The 16,048-nt window shown below is 41.4% G+C and overlaps 1 protein-coding gene across 2 annotated transcripts in view; it reads left to right on the forward strand.

Annotated features, from left to right (window-relative positions):
• Positions 1–16,048, forward strand: part of RAD23B (RAD23 homolog B, nucleotide excision repair protein) — a 56,530-nt gene that overhangs the window by 18,488 nt on the left and 21,994 nt on the right. For both annotated transcript variants that reach the window (XM_039543925.1, XM_039543926.1), the window contains exons 2-5: positions 4,521–4,602; positions 7,636–7,715; positions 10,824–11,092; positions 13,251–13,306. In XM_039543925.1, coding sequence (XP_039399859.1) covers positions 4,521–4,602; positions 7,636–7,715; positions 10,824–11,092; positions 13,251–13,306 — 487 coding nt within the window. The remainder of the gene's footprint in view (positions 1–4,520; positions 4,603–7,635; positions 7,716–10,823; positions 11,093–13,250; positions 13,307–16,048) is intronic.

Raw genomic sequence — 16,048 nt, forward strand, 5'->3', positions numbered from 1 at the left:
GATGTCTGCCTGGTTGGTGTGTGCTTTGAGAACAGTGGTCATAAGGTTATGGATTTTTCTTTAGTTGTCCTTCTGCCTCTTTAACATTGCTTGCTTTTAAGTCAGTTTAAGTTTTCACTTCGTCCACTAATCTGGTGGTACTGCCGAGCAACTGGTCTGTTTGTCTCATCTCTACTCAAAGATTTAACTTTTAACTCTTAGAGAAACTTGAGTTGCTTAATATTTCAGTGATCAAATGGCTTAAAATAAAATTGTCATAAATAATTAAACATGATTATAGAATCAGTGGCAACCATGACACAGGTCTAGCATTACTCATAAGCCCTCTGCAGGTGAGGAGAGTCTTGGCTGGATAGTTCAAAAGACCAGTAGAGTTTACAGTTGCCGAAACTAATTATAGCTGGAATGTCTTAAGGAATTTACTTCTGTTTCTAGTAGCAGAAGTCTGTTGGTTTCTGTACTGAATACATTTTGTGACAGATTACACCTGTACTGACTTGGTAACAGCAGAAAAACTTCTCATTCTGGTTATTTTTCTGAGAGAAACAACCACTTTAAACTTAAGTAAATGTGTTTTTTCAGAGTGTGATTGAGGTCCTTTAGGTTTATCGAAATAAATGTGTGTATTTTTAGACATTGCTGTTTTGGAAGCAATTTGAGTATTGCATAAAATGGTAATAAATTCAGCTGGTCAATAGAAATTCTCTTAATTTATGACTTAATTTAACCTTCAGTTACACCCATGCATCCACATTGACGTCAGTGGAGTTGCACAAGCATGATTGAGGATAATCTGGTCCACAATGTCAGAAATTAATATATGCCTTGTTTTTAAAGTGATGGACACCTGTAGGTTTATCTACACAGGGATGTTCAGGAAGATTAATCTGAATTTGAAGGTGTGAATTTGAAGTGGATTAGTTAAAATGCATTAAATACTTCAGAATTAGTGGCCTTAATTTGTCTTCAGAAGTAAATTCACCAAACCAAATTAAGGCCACTTTTATTCTGAATGAGGGTGTTCACGTGGTTTTAATGTAGTTTAATCCGCTTCAAATTCACACTTTTAGTTAATTTGGATGAACTTTTTCCTAGATGTCCCTGTGTAGACAAGTCCTAAGTTTGAGGTAGTTTGAAAGACACATCTCTTATAGCTTTTTTCAATTTACTGTCGATTTATTTACTTGTTAAACAATTCTGGAACACTTTTTTAAATTTTATATCTCATGGCTCAGTCTAGTCAAAAGTATATCAGTGATCTGGTGTAGAAGAGTGGTTTGGCCCTGCATATGGTTTTGTTAGGTAGGTAGGTTTTTTTTTTTTTGATGCATCTGAAGTGGGTATTTTACCCATGAAAGCTTATGCACAAATAAATCTGTTAGTCTTTAAGGTGCCACTGGACTCGTTGTTGTTGTTTTTTAGATATCTCCAGTATTTTTTTTGTAAACACCACCTTTTTGAACTCAAGTAGATTGTTTTCAACTCATTGTTCAAGTCATTAGCTGAAATTTTAGTAGGAAAACAACCCTATCGCTCTTATCGGTGACCATAATTAGCACATTGATCTTAGCTTTGTCTACAGTTGCACTTTCATTGTTAACTTTTGTTGCGCAGGGGTGTGGAAACCCCCCTTCTCTCCAAATGACAAAAGTTTTAAGAATGAAAAGTGCAGGTGTGGCTAGTGCTTCATCAGCTCCTGCCGCTCTCCTGTGGACAAAGCAACCGCCCCTTGGTGGAGGTGGTTTTATTTTCTCACTGGGAGATCTTGCCCAGTGACAGAGCAGCTACATTGTGCACCCTACAACAGAACAAAATCTACAATATCCTTACAAAATGGGTGTTAAACATTTAAGTGGAAGATGAAATAGCATGGTCAAAGGGCAGGGCAACTGAATGTGGTGGCTGAGTTTGAGTGTGACAATGATAAGCCAAGTTCTAATTAGTTCAGCTGCTAATGGCAGCTTTTAGTCTTAGCCAGTAAAGTCACTAAAACTTTTATCAAACTTGCTTACAAATCACATTTACAGGTTTGTTTATTGTGGTAACAAATGATACAGACTTAGGGTCTGACTAAACTGCCCACGTTACAGCACGGCTGCAGCAGCTCTGCGACATGGTCAGTGTAGTCATACTTTATGGCCGGGGGAGAGCTCTCCTGGTGATAAAATAACCACCCCGAACAAGGAGTGGTAGCTTTATCTCCTGGCAATAAAGTGTTGTCTATACTAGCGCTTTTCAGCGCTAAAACTTTCGTTGCACGGGGGGGGGGGGTGTTTTTTCACACCCCTGAATGACTAAAGTTTTAGTGCTGAAAGTGGCAGTGTAGAGACAGCCTAGGTTAACATTTCAAAAACAAGGTTAATGTCCTTCAATCTCAAGAAGTAGTCTGTTCAGATGTAAATTCTTCCTAGTCATGGTTTTGTGGACTCCATGTAAAGCCTTTTTGGAGTAAACACTGGATAAAAACTGGCATTTTATTATTTAAAGTAAATATAATGCAGCTTGCCAACAAGTCAATAGTATTGCAGGAAAAATTCAGAGGGGAATAGAGTGCCTTTTATAAACAAAGAAAATCCTGTCCATGGTAAAGCCATGTAGAGGTCATGGAGTTGTAACAGATCCAAAGTCAAGAGCCTGGCTAGTTTTCCAATAGAAATACAACTGATTAGCTGGGAGGCTGATATGAGAGAGCTTCTGATCGGTCCCAGGGCAGCATGTCTAATGGGAGTATCAGCGCAGTTTTCTCCCCAGCTGCTGGAAAAAGAGGAAGGCGTGACTCCTCATGTGAGTTTCCCTTGGACAGTGGGCTCTCATTTCTAAGCCCTGTGGTGAGAGGCTGCTGGGAGAAAGTTAAAATACGGTAAGTGTGTAAAATGTGTAATGTAGCAGGAAAAAAAATGGAAGAAGCAAAGTTGAGGGGTGGGGGCCAGGGAACTGGAGAGGAGAGGCAGAAGGAAGAACTACATAACACAGTGATGCCAGGAAATATACAGGAAGCATGTAAGGGCAAATGTTTGACAGATTTCACCAGTGTTAAGTGACATAACTTGACAGCTTTTTGTAATACCTACGTTAAGAACTCTATCAGCTATTGAGTAGAAAGTATATTTGAGTGTATATATAGCCATTGGGCTAGCCCTAATAGCAAGCTGCATTTGAAAATTAAACAATATTGATCATGTAGCAGCTACATAGGGCACAAGTAGTATTGACTGACTTGTATCCTAATATCACAATTTATCTTTTGCCTTGGTCAGTAAGCATAGTCCTCTGAGTTAAGCGTGTTGTGCACTTTTCAATCCCAATGTCTTTTACTGACCATGCACCAGCTTGTGTTTGTTACTTTTGAAAGACAAGTATGGAAATCCTTTAGAAGATAGGTTAGTTTGTGGATGCCCGGGTGTGACTTCCAGATTGCCTGTTTGAAAGCTGTCACGGTTCTTGTGAACTGTCAAGGGATAAATGCAACAAATGTAGAATGCTTCCGGGTACACTACATTTGAGTGTTTATATTTAACGTTCTAAGTGCATTAGTATAAAAGCATTTCTTTAATCATGTATACTGAAGAGTTTTTAGTGATCCTTTTGCACGTTACTACCAGAATATAGTCCCTTTGGATAGGAGTCCTCTAACTTTAGCAGCAAAACTGGACAGCTTGCCCCTCACAGTGGTCTAGCACAGCGGTTCTCAAACTGTGGGTCAGGACCCCAAAGTGGGTTGCAACCCTGTTTTAGTGGGGTCGCCAGAGCTGGCATTAGACTTGCTGGGGCCCAGGGCCCAAGCCCGAACTCTACCACACTGCGCCAAAGCCCAAGCCCCACTGCCCAGGGCAATGGTGCTCAGCTTACGAGTCCCCCAACTGAGGCTTAAGCCCTTGGGCTTGGGCTTTGGCCCACCATCCTGGGGCGGCAGGGCTTTGGTGGGCTCAGGCTTTGGTACCTCCTCTTGGGGTCATGTAGTAGTTTTTGTTGTCAGAAGAGGGTTGCGGTGCAGTGAAGTTTGAGAACCCCTGATCTAGCAGATCACTTAGTGACTGCAGTGATTAAAAAAAGTGCAACTGAATTTATAGATAGATCATCATTCAGTTGGGGGGGAGGGAATATTTATTTATTTATTTTTTAATCTCTTATCTACTCTGTATTCTGAGCAAGTGCTTTAGGGAAGGGCCACTAGGCATGATACCTCGTTTCTTTAAGGAGCACTTTCTGCATCAAAGCTCATCTAGAATTCAGTGAAAAGTGAAGATCTGTATTTCATATTTGTCAGGGGAGTGATTGTAATGTGACACTGGATTGTAACTCTAATTTGTTTTAGTAGAAAATTCCTTGAACAATATTGCTCCAAGAGGAGGCTGGAAGGAAAGCTCTTTGGCAGTTTGACTTTTGTGACATAATGTTCCAAACCTGGGATTGAAATACTTTGTCTATTTGTATCTGCTGTTCTGTTGAAATACACACAGTGTTAGCGGGATTTGAAGTGTGTGAATCTACTTTCCTCTAACAAGAACTATGTGCTTTAGGTGAAGGCGCTGAAAGAGAAGATCGAATCAGAAAAGGGGAAAGATGCTTTTCCAGTAGCTGGCCAAAAACTAATTTATGCAGGTAATATCTTCTAAAAGTAAAGATTACATCTGAAACTGACAAATTTTCTGCTTTTCACTGACTTCTTACTCAATATCCCCCTGTTCCAAGGATTAGGATTTTGTTTAGCCTTTAGAAGTACTAAAAACCAAAACAAGCTGTCTCATCAGCAGAGGGAGTTCTTGGTATTTTGGGATCAGCTCTCAGTAGTAGTTTTCCAGGTGCATCACAATCAATCACCTAGAAACATACAGTATATACCAGGGGTCCCCAATGCAGTGCCCACGGGGGCATCTAAATGCACCCGCGTCCTGGCTGGTGGTTGAGCATCTGCTGAAATGCCGCCGAAATTCAGCGGCATTTCAGTGGCGATGCCTCTGGATGATGCCGCTTGCTGCTGCCGAGGGGTGTCATCCAGAGGCGTCGCCGCTGAATTTTGGCAGCATTTCAGCGGATGCTCGACCGTCGCCACGGTCCTTCGTCTGGCGCCTGCCAGACGAAAAAGGTTGGGGACCACTGGTATATACCAATGAGAAACTGGCCATGGAAGATAAGACATTAGGGCTTAAAATCATATTCTTAATACTTGATTCCTGAATCGCTTGGTGAAATCCAGTGGCTATGTAACAACCATCTAGTCTGATCTCTTGCATAATGGTCCCTTTTGGCTTTAAAATGTCTGAATCCACTCTCCTTCCTTCTCATAGCTTCATTTCTGAGTTGAGAGGACACTTTTATCTCAAGGACCAAAATACTCTCTCAGATTCCTTCTTCTCCCAAAAAAGCCTTGTTAATATCCTTAACATATTGGAAGCAGCTGCCTTGACATCTCCCCAACACAGCAAGGCGGGATTTCTGGAACTCAGAACAACTGTTTGTTCTCCTTCAGAGGCAAAAAAGTCCTTAAACTGGAGTTAAGGCTGAGTGCACATGTCAGTAACTTAAGAGAAAAAACACCTAGGGACATTTAGCATAAATAAAAAGGAAATAGAAAATTAAGATTAAACTTGGAAACCCCACATTTGAAATAAGGGGAAAGACAGTAAAGGCAGCTGTTCTGGATTCTCTTCACATCTCTGGTCCTGGAGGGTTTAAGTCAGGGAGAACAATAACAGGCAGGAAAGTACCCCAGGATAGTGAAATGGACTTGTCTTGTCTGATTTGTTCTTATTGACGTCAGTACATAAAGATGGATTTCTAAATATATTAACTAGAAAACTTTCTTCATAAAATGTCTCGTGCATGTATTTAAAATTGCATGAAATTCTGAAACTTCTGTTGGTTATGGGGCTGAAAAATCCTGACACAGCAGGGTGCAGGATTTAACACAAGTTAAACTTAATGCAAGTAGCTGCACTTTTGAGTTTCTCAAATTCTTATGCCTCTTTGGCAGCACTGTGCAAATTGTTTAATCCAAAGAAAATTGTATAGGGACGATAGGGAATAAGATACAGAATTAAAGTCTAAACTAAGGAGTCAAGACTCATGTTTCCACCATTATTTTTTTAAATTTAGAAGCAAGGTATTGGTGGTGTCATTGGTTATGGCATAAAATCCTTTCTTAGGAAGGTGAGTGGGGAGGGCTCGTTTTGGCATTCTGTGGTGGTTTTTTTTTTTTTTTTTAAAGCACTGTGCTAGGCTTTGGTTCAACCTGGTGGAATTGTGGTGGTTTGCTTTAAAAAACAAACTGCTCAAAGGTGAGGATAACTTTGTTGTAGTCTCATTTATATTACGGTAGTCCCTGGAGGCTTGAGTATTTTGGGGGATGTGGTGCAGAGTCCTGTGCATACACAGGTGGTAGTTCCTTTCCCACACAGCTTACAAGATAATAAGGGGTCCTCAGTGGGCAAATAGACCAATGCAAACATTGGCCATTCAGACACTGCATCCACATTTCACCTTTGGTGTTCAAATGACCAAACCATGTAGGACTCAAGTGTACCTTCAACTCCTAGGTGGAGCCACATGAGTGAGAGACTGTTCTATTCATATCCTCCCTTGCCCAGACTTTCTACACCACAGGCCAAGGAAATATCCTGTTAACTACAGCTGAGGCAGCATATTGTTTTTAAACCCCACTAATGTGGGGATGGGATCAGTTGTAAAAGTGCATATGTATGTTAGTCCCAACCCTTCCTCAAGACTTGCTGCCTCTGCAGGAAACCTGACTGTTAGAACTGAGACTATTGCTCAGTTTTATAGTAGGATAGTATTCTCTAACCTTATCTCACCTAATTTCTCAGACTAGAGTTCTATAGTGATGCTAAAGCTGAGACTACTTTTACCGGATATTTATGTAGTGTAATGAAGTTTTAAACCAAACTGGTATAAGTGAACTTGACCATTTTCTGCTTAATAACAAAAGATGCTAATCAACAATGGTGTTGCAAATTAGAAAGGCACCACTGTTTTTTTTCTTTTTTGTTTTGTCTCTACCTTAATCTTTTTGCAAGACAGGATAAAAGAAAGGTTAAGCCTGTTTCACATAAAGCCAGTATTTGAAACTCCTAAGTTTAAATTGGTAAAATTGCAGAGTTGCAAGCTTGCCTCATGCAGATGCATTTATGCTGATCAGTTGCTGGCTAAGAGAGGTTAACAAAGTCACAATAAGGCAGTAGAGAGATAAAGCATGGAGGATATTGATTTTTTTTTCTTTATCTTAAGCACTAGGCAAATTTAAATTATTTGATTGATACATTGAAGTATTTTTTCTAGTTTGAAAAGATCAGCGCTGAACAAAACCTTTTCCTTGATGACAATCCTATTTTCAATATTACGGAACATATTTGACACTGTTGGTGTAGTGTTGAATATGTCAGAATAGTCAGAACTGGCTTCAAATAACTTGTGCTATAGAAGGGCACAGCAGGAAAATTTTATTTGGGAGCTCTGCAGCCAGCGTTTAGGGGTAAAACCTTCTTTGGCTTATGCATATTCAGGTGTCTGCATATAGCTATTTTTAGGTACTTGATATCGTTTGCACTAATGGAATATTAAGATGAGCTAACAAACTGTTAAATGACTTCTCAATAACTTTCATATTGAACTTGCTAGGTAAAATCCTTAATGATGATACTGCTCTTAAAGAATACAAAATCGATGAGAAGAACTTTGTGGTGGTTATGGTGACAAAAGTAAGTTCCAATTTTCTCATCAAAGTCGCATCTTACTGTGGTTCTCAGCATTACACATGTAAGTGTATACCTACAGAACCACTAAAGTCTATTTAAGTTATCTGAGAGTTACGTTATTCATGAAGTGTGTGTGTAGGGGAGATTGAGTTGAAACTTTGTCCTTTATCCACTCCTCTGTGCATAAATGTTGCAGCATGTAATAATGAACACCAATACTAGAATGCAAAAATCTCCAACAAAATTTTGATGGCTCCTGGGTGATAAGTGGAGTCTGAATTTTACAGTCCATCCTTTCTTACAATCTCTCCATGTTTCATTTTACCTACTTGGATTACATTCTTGTCCTCCTGTTCATGAGTTCGTTTACTAAAGAAGGAAGACCAGTATTAAATCCTCAGGCTCAGAACTTCCAAAGTTTCTAGTGGCTGCCTTTCAAAACTCATGACTGTGGTCCTTTGTCAACTTCAACAGTTTAAAGCAGGAAAAAACATGATTTGTTCAAGGAAGTGGACCTGTGAATTTTGACAGCTGTGGCAAATTAGAGGGGACCATATATGAGGACTTAACATTGAATGTAAATAAGTTTTACATGTTTCAAGTGGTGAGTGGTAGGGAAGAGAGAATTGTAGAAATCATCATGTTTGTAATAGCAAACCTGTCACATATTGCTAACTAATTTATATTAAAGACACTGCATGACTTCTGTGGACTTCGGTGGTAACTATATAGCTAAAATGCTCTGCAGTATTTTGAAAATGGTGCTCTAGTACAGGGGCGGGCAAACCTTTTTGGCCTGAGGCAGCATTGGGTTTCCAAAATAATATGGAGGACCGGTTAGTGGAGGCTGTGCCTCCCCAAAGAGCCAGGCATGGCCTGGCCTGGCCCCACCCCCTATCCAACCCCTCCTGCTTCTCGCCCCCTGTGGCCCCCCCCAGGGACTCCTGTCCCATCCAATCCCCCGACAGACCCCAGCATCCCCGCCCCTGACTGCCCCCACCACCCCATCCAACCCCTCCTCTTATTCCTGACTGCCCCTCCCGACCCCAGCCCCCCCAACCCACCACCCCATCTCCCTGACTGCTCCCTGGGGGCCCCTGCCCCCCCTTCAACTCCCCCCCCCGTTCCCTGCCCTCTGACCATCCCAACCCCTATCCACACCCCTGTCCCCGACCACCACTCCGAACTACCCTGCTCTCTATCAACCCCCCCTCCTCCGCCTCCTTACCACGCTGCTTGGAGCACTGATGGCTGGTGGCGCTACAACCGTGCCGCCCAGAGCACCAGGACAGGCAGCCACGCCACCCGGCAGCACAGAGCACCAGGTCAGGCCGCCCCAGGAGCTTGCAGCCTCCCGCTGGTGGGACGCAGAGCAAGTTGAGGCTGCGGGGGAGGGGGAACAGCAGGGGAGGGGCTGGGGCCAGCCTCCTGGGCCAGGAGCTCAGAGGCCAGGCAGGAGGGTCCTGCGGGCAAGATGTGGCCTGCGGGCCGTAGTTTGCCCACCTCTGCTCTAGTACCTAGGCATACTGGTAGTGGGTTAAGCTTAATATTAAGGATTTACTTCTAATCTTAACTCTTGGTACTTTACCTTCCAACATATTAACAGCTAAATGTCAAATTTTCATTTTATCAGCTTATTTCAAATTTTTTTCAAACTCTACACTCGTCAAAAATCTGCTGATTATCTTAAAGAATTTCCTCTATAAACATTGTTGCTTATAGAATATTTATGAAAGGTACATTTTATAAAAAGGTGTAGGCATTCTTTTAATGTACAGTATTTGGATTTTTATGAAGCAAAACATGAAGCCTCTAACATAGTACTGGATGTTGTAATTATGTATTAAATAAATTCCTCAGTTCTGATTGCAAAATGATGGCCTTTAAAAATGTCAGGTTTCAGAGTAGCAGCTGTGTTAGTCTGTATCCGCAAAAAAAAAAGAGAGTGTGGCCTTAAGAAGACTAACAAATTTATTGTAGCATGAGCTGTGAGCTAAAGCTCACTTCTTCTGGATGCAGAGATGAACACACAGACAGAGGATATTATACATACATGAGAACATGAAAAAGTAATGAGTATAACAGGCAGAGTCTAATCAATTGAGATTGAGATGAGCTATAGCAGGAGGAAAAAAAAACTTTTGAAAAAAAAAATTTTTGAAGTGATAGAAGGTGTGTGAGGAGGAGGGTGTGAGATAAACTTAACATAGGAAATAGAATCCATTTATTCCCAGTCTTTATTTTCCCAGACCATTATTAATGGTATCAGTTTGCATATTAATTTTTTCTCAGCAGTCTCTTTTTTTTTTTCTCTTTTTTTTTTTTTGTTGTTGCAAATTGCCACAAGTCTGTCACTGAGTGGAAGGTTTAAGGTTGAAGGACCCACCCTCTCACTGCCATGTACCACAAACAAACTGACAGCCAACAATAACAATCTCTGGACAAAAGAATAAATAAACAAAAAATCACATATCATCAATCAACAACAAACAAAACCAAACCAGAAACCACTTCCTTCTTCCTAACTAACACTCTACAGAAAAACAAATAGAAAAACAGAAAAACAGAAACTGCTGAAAAAACTTAACTGCTGATACCAGATACTACTAAAAAAATGCAAAAAAAATACCAATAAAATAACACTAAACCAATTGAGGATTATGTTAAGTATCTCTATCTCTTTATCTCCTCTTCTATATATCTCTCTTACCTCTTTTTTCCACTTTCTAACGTCTTTCCTCAAAGTTTTTTCCTCCTAGACTCTGCCTGTTGGTATTGATACTTCCACCTTTGTGTGTATTCATATGTATAATTATCTCCTTCCTGTCTGTTGTCTCAATATCTCTGTCTCTGTGTGTTCCATTCCATGCATCCTCAAAGTAAAGCTTTAGCTCACTTGTTAGCTTTAAAAATGTGTATCTTTAGATACTTAAGATGTTGTAAATTTAGGTTTTTCAACTATACACCTTCATATTTTTTAAATGTCTTTTATAAAATCCACTAAATGGAGAGTTTGAGTTTGCAAGTTACTATCTGAAGCATAACTGGTCCTTGCAGAGCATACTTACGGCAAGAATATGCTATCTTAATTCTATTTCATTGTTTTTGTAGCCCAAAGCAGCAGCTGCTCCAGCACCATCACCAGCTACAACGCAGCAATCAAATGCTGCTGCTGCTACTACTGTTAGTTCTACTACAACAGCTGCTGCAGCCCCTGCACCAGCTGCTCTACCAGTCCCTTCTCCTGCCCCAGCCCCTACCCCTCCAACACCAGCTGCAGTGGCTTGTGAACCTGCACCTATAAGTGCCACTAAAGAAGAGAAACCAGCAGAGAAGCCCATTGAGGCAACAGCTGCTGTCAGCCCAACATCAACTGACAGGTATGTATGGGCCACTTGGAAATTGTTGAAACCATTCCATGTGAAATTGGCCATTATTCTTTCCTTTAGCTTTGATTTAAATTAAATCTGCCACTAAAGTGGGACATGGAGTGAAAAGATGGCTAATTATTTTTCTCCATTACAATAATTTTCATATGGCTGTCTGGCCGGTGTGAAGCTTTGTAGAGTGCACTACCCTTTTTCAGGGAAAGGACGGTCTTACGATTGAATCCCAGCCCTGTGGGTTTGAGAAATCTAGGTTCTATTTCTGGCTTTCTCACAGACATATCTGACCTTGGGTGTGTCACAGAATTACTGTGACTCTGTTTTCCCATCTAAGTTCAGTATACTTTCCTGTTTCCTGGGGTATTGTGATCCATAGTGAATTAATGTCTGTAAAGCCCTTCCGGACTTAAATGGATTGCTGTCCAGAAGCAATGTCTTGAAACATCTTAGTTAGATGCACTAGACACATTGTTAAAGTTCTTATTCTGACCAGAATCTCACTTAGTTTCTGGAAAGAATAATTTTATAAGGCATCTATTGTACTGACTGTTGCTAAACAGATTCCAAAAGATTGACTTATTCCATCTTGCCACTATTGGAAAATATCTAGAATAAACATTTGCCTCCTGGGGAGTTCAGAGGTTGAGAACCTCTTGTCTAGATCTTGTTTGCCTTTCCCTATTCATTTTGAAGATGGTAGTTGACAAATACCTCAAACACACGAAAGTCTGAAGAGAGAGGGTTCTTGGTTATTGAATGACTTCATATATGGACTAATATAAGTGAGTAAAATGTGGATACTCACTTATACAAGCACTTCTTAGTTAAATACACTTTTTGTCTTCTGGATTGTAAATATTAAAATTCACTCAAGTGATGGTGTGGACTGGAGGGGGCAGCAGGAGATTCAAAGATGGCACAGAAACTGGTGTGAGAGAAAAGAGGAAGGCCACAAATAAAACTTCAGGCTGAATATGAAATAAGTCTTTGTGTAAATGCCCAACTCTGAATTAGAGATAGGAAGAGTGTAGTAATGGAAATAGAATCTTCTTTTTAAAATCTTGCTAGATTGTGGCAGGAGGTTTTACCATAAACCCACTTGCTCAAACTGTTGCTTAACAGTTTGGAGTATGGCTGTGGATTTCCCTGGCATTGGCTAGTAAAAACAGATCTTCCCTCACTCCGTAGCATTTCTAGCTCTGGTAAATCTTGTCCGTGTCAAATGATAGCATGGTACTCTTTCCAGAATATTTTTCTTTATCTGTAGAAAAATTCACATTCATTTAAACAGTGTCTTCTGAATGGTTGTCTTTTTGGAAGTGGATTCAGACAAACTGTGGGAACAGGCGGGCGGCTCTAGCCATTTTGCCGCCCCAAGCACGGTGGCACGCTGCGGGGGGCACTCTGCCGGTCGCTGGTCCTGCGGCTCCGGTGGACCTCCCGCAGACGTGCTTGTGGAGGGTCCGCTGGTCCCACGGCTCCGGTGGACCTCCCACAGGTATGCCTGCGGATGCGCCACCGGAGCCGAGGGACCAGCGGACCCTCCGCAGGCGTGACTGCGGGAGGTCCACTGGAGCCGTCTGCCGCCCTCCCGGCGACCGGCAGAGCGCCCCCTGCGGCGTGCTGCCCCAAGCACGCGCTTGGCATGCTGGAGCCTGGAGCCGCCCCTGGGAGCAGAGGTCTTCATATGTTGCAGGAATTTTAAAGGGAATGGATAAGTTTTGATCAGTTGTCCTTCAAGGGGCGTTACTGAGAGAGTTTAAAAAGTGCTCTGCACTGGCCTAACTCGGCTCCCGCTGAATTCAATGTGAGTTTTACTGTTGACTTCTGTGGGAGCAGTTAGGCAAACACTGAGCACTTACGAAAATCCCATCCTACCCTTACTTTTCTCGCAGCCCTAAAGGCAATATTTAGGTAAGCAGGTGTCAGCACTTGAATGGATAAGCGGTATTCCAAATGTAGATATTCTTGATGGGAGTCAGCAACAGTAAGGGTTAAAAACAGTAGCATTAACTTAGAGCACAGAAGTATGTAAATTCTGGCTTCATACCAGGTCGTAGACACCCTTAACTCCTTTAGTTACAGATGCTGCTTCTACTTACCAATTATGTATTCCAAACTTGTATATTTGAGATCTTGTTTTGTCTTGCAGTACATCAGGTGATACTTCTCGATCAAACCTTTTTGAGGATGCTACAAGTGCACTTGGTAAGTGTTTATCTAAACTTTAGCTTGCACTTAAACCTTGTTTCACTGCAGCTGAAATAAATGGTGGGTTAACAGATAAGTTGTTTGCATTCTCTCCTCTACTATACCTTTTTATCCTCAGGATTATAATCAAAGCACTGTTCCCAAAGAACAGAAGTAAATGTAGTAAAATCAACCTCATGTAAACATTCTTCTCACTTTAGTACAGAGGTTGTTTCAACTTATATACGAAGATGTGTTGTATAAAGACAGGAAAACAAACTTATGACAGCCCTTCTGGTTTTTCCAGATTTCTTATACTCTTTCCCAGTGATTCAACTTGAAGTGGTTTGAATGGAGTACTGAGTGTGGTGTGTTTTGTTTTATGTTATGGCCATTAAACACAACCAATGACTTGCACTCTCTGTCATTATGTTCACAATATTGAAAGAACCATTCCAACTTCGACAGTACTATATAGCATGTGCACCTAGTGAATTTAGGGTCACTAGTTTGAATGCAGTCCTGGTCACAAATGGTCTCTGCAGTAATTATCTCTAGATACAGTGCAGTGACCTGTGAAGTGAGTTGCTGGTTTTAATTTATAGCACATGCAGTGCTTATTATCCTTAACTCATAATTCTTCACAGAGTGAGTGGGCATAAACTCACTTTTTTTTAAATGTGGAAATGGACTTAGAAAAGAAATGAATTTCCCAAGATCACGCATCACATTAGCAGAGTTGGATCTAGAACCCAGGTATCCTGACTCAGTCTGATCTTTAACTTGGCCTCTGGGCCATATTACATCCCAGAGAGGATTTTATGGAAGGACATTTTAGTGCCACAGTCTGTCCAGTAAAATGATTACTTTCTATGGAGAGGTCCTTCTCTCTCCACTTGAATAAACCTGCTGCTCGCCCTTCATATGCTACAAGGATGGATGGCACATCTGTCAGTGTTTCTCAGTGTAAATTAGCTGACTGTTTACTCCTTTTTCATTGGAGCAGTCCAGGTTTCACTGGAGGTTACAGTATCCACAGCTGAATATGAATGAGGTACTGATGGATTGTCAAAACAAAAAGGTGGATCCTAGAGTACCAGTCACAAGCCTGCTTTAACACTACTTAGGAGTGACTGGAGAAATCAAATTTGAGTGCATGGATTGCTGTTGACTATAGATGCATAAATTACCAGTATTCAGATTTCTCCTTCATCTTAGTCGATGCGTACTGCAGTAGGCTAGAATAAATTGACCTTTATCCTTTCAGATTTCCTTTAGTTTTCCCCATTCATCTAGTGTTCTAGTTTACACCTGGATAACACTGCTGGTCCCAAAAGGCACTTGAAAAAAGTGACCAGTTTAATGTGGTTAGGGACCAGACGTGATGGTGCTCTTCACTTGCACTATGAATCATATTTTTGCCAGTCTTAGTTTGTGATTTGTAATATGAGTAAATGTGGCAGTAGAAAGAATTGCTGATCTTGTAAGTTAAGATCACCTCACCTAAGATGATTGTACTTGTACTGGTTTTCTGCCACTGTTTCTCAAAACACAAATCTATTACTTTACAAGTTTGTATTTTAAGACGTTTCTTTCTGTAAACTTGGAAGGCCAAGGAGAGACAATGGTTAATCCCTTACTGCAGATGCACACACAACCACAGTACCTTGTGCATGCACTTCTTTAAACCTGACCCAAAGTTATTGACCCTGCATTGACAGTTTTAGTCTAGGTGGTACTCACTCAGAATTGAACTGATTTTTGTTTAATATTGAATTGACATTACTAATGCCATGGGGAGCCCAGCTCTATACTTGGTTTACCGGGTTATTTTGGCTAAGCCAATGGCTTATGTATGTTATCTCCACTTATCTACAATGAATTTAGGGGGTAATAGAGTATGTCTACACAGCAGTGTAAGCCTAGGGTTGTTGGGATTCCAGTCAGCTGATGCATGTCAGAGAACCCTGGAATTGTGCATCTACATTGCATTTTAACCGTAGGTTAAGAGTTTTCTGACCCATGCTCAAACCTGGGACTCTGGCATCCACACTGCTGTGCACAGATCTGAGTCAAAGAAACCCTATCCCAAAGTGCCTAGCGCGCCTGACCCTGCAGCTGTCGACACTCTAGCCCTAGTAACATAATGCATTGCAGGGAAACTCTGCTGCCCACCTTGTTTTCTAACTGTGGTGGTGCTATTGATGGCACTCTAGTGTCCATAAGGGGCGCGTGAGTACGTAATCTGAATAATTAACTCCTTTCGTGACAGTTGCAGTAGAATGACTGCAGTTTGAGAAGGTTGATGCTGAACTACCATATACTCTGAGAATTGGGCTTTCCAGCTCTAGGCTGAGATAATTAGGACATCAGTCTCTAGGGCTGTCAAACTATTAGCATGAAACTTTGCAATTCTTAATTTTTAAAATGAGATGTTCAATGAAGGTGTTTTTGGTTGGCTTTTATTTTTGTCTGTTTTGAAGTTAGATACAAAATACAGGTTTCAGAGGAAAAACGCACACAGCCCAGCCTAGCAGCTCCCGGCTGCCTGAATGGTGGGGGTCATCCCTTCCCCAGCTGTGCTGAGCTGGGAGCTCTGCCGCTCTCACCCCTGCATGGGAGCTGCTTGGTCCCACTCTGCTCTCTGTCCTGCTCCCAGGCCACTCCTGCCCTCCTTCGGGCTGCCTGTGCAGGGGTGGCCAGGCTGTGTGCTTGGTGAGGGAGGCAACTGGGATCTAGCCCCAAAATACGAGAGTCTTT

The sequence above is a fragment of the Mauremys reevesii genome, linkage group 6 (genome assembly GCF_016161935.1).
Source record: "Mauremys reevesii isolate NIE-2019 linkage group 6, ASM1616193v1, whole genome shotgun sequence".
In the NCBI taxonomy this organism is placed as follows: domain Eukaryota; kingdom Metazoa; phylum Chordata; order Testudines; family Geoemydidae; genus Mauremys; species Mauremys reevesii.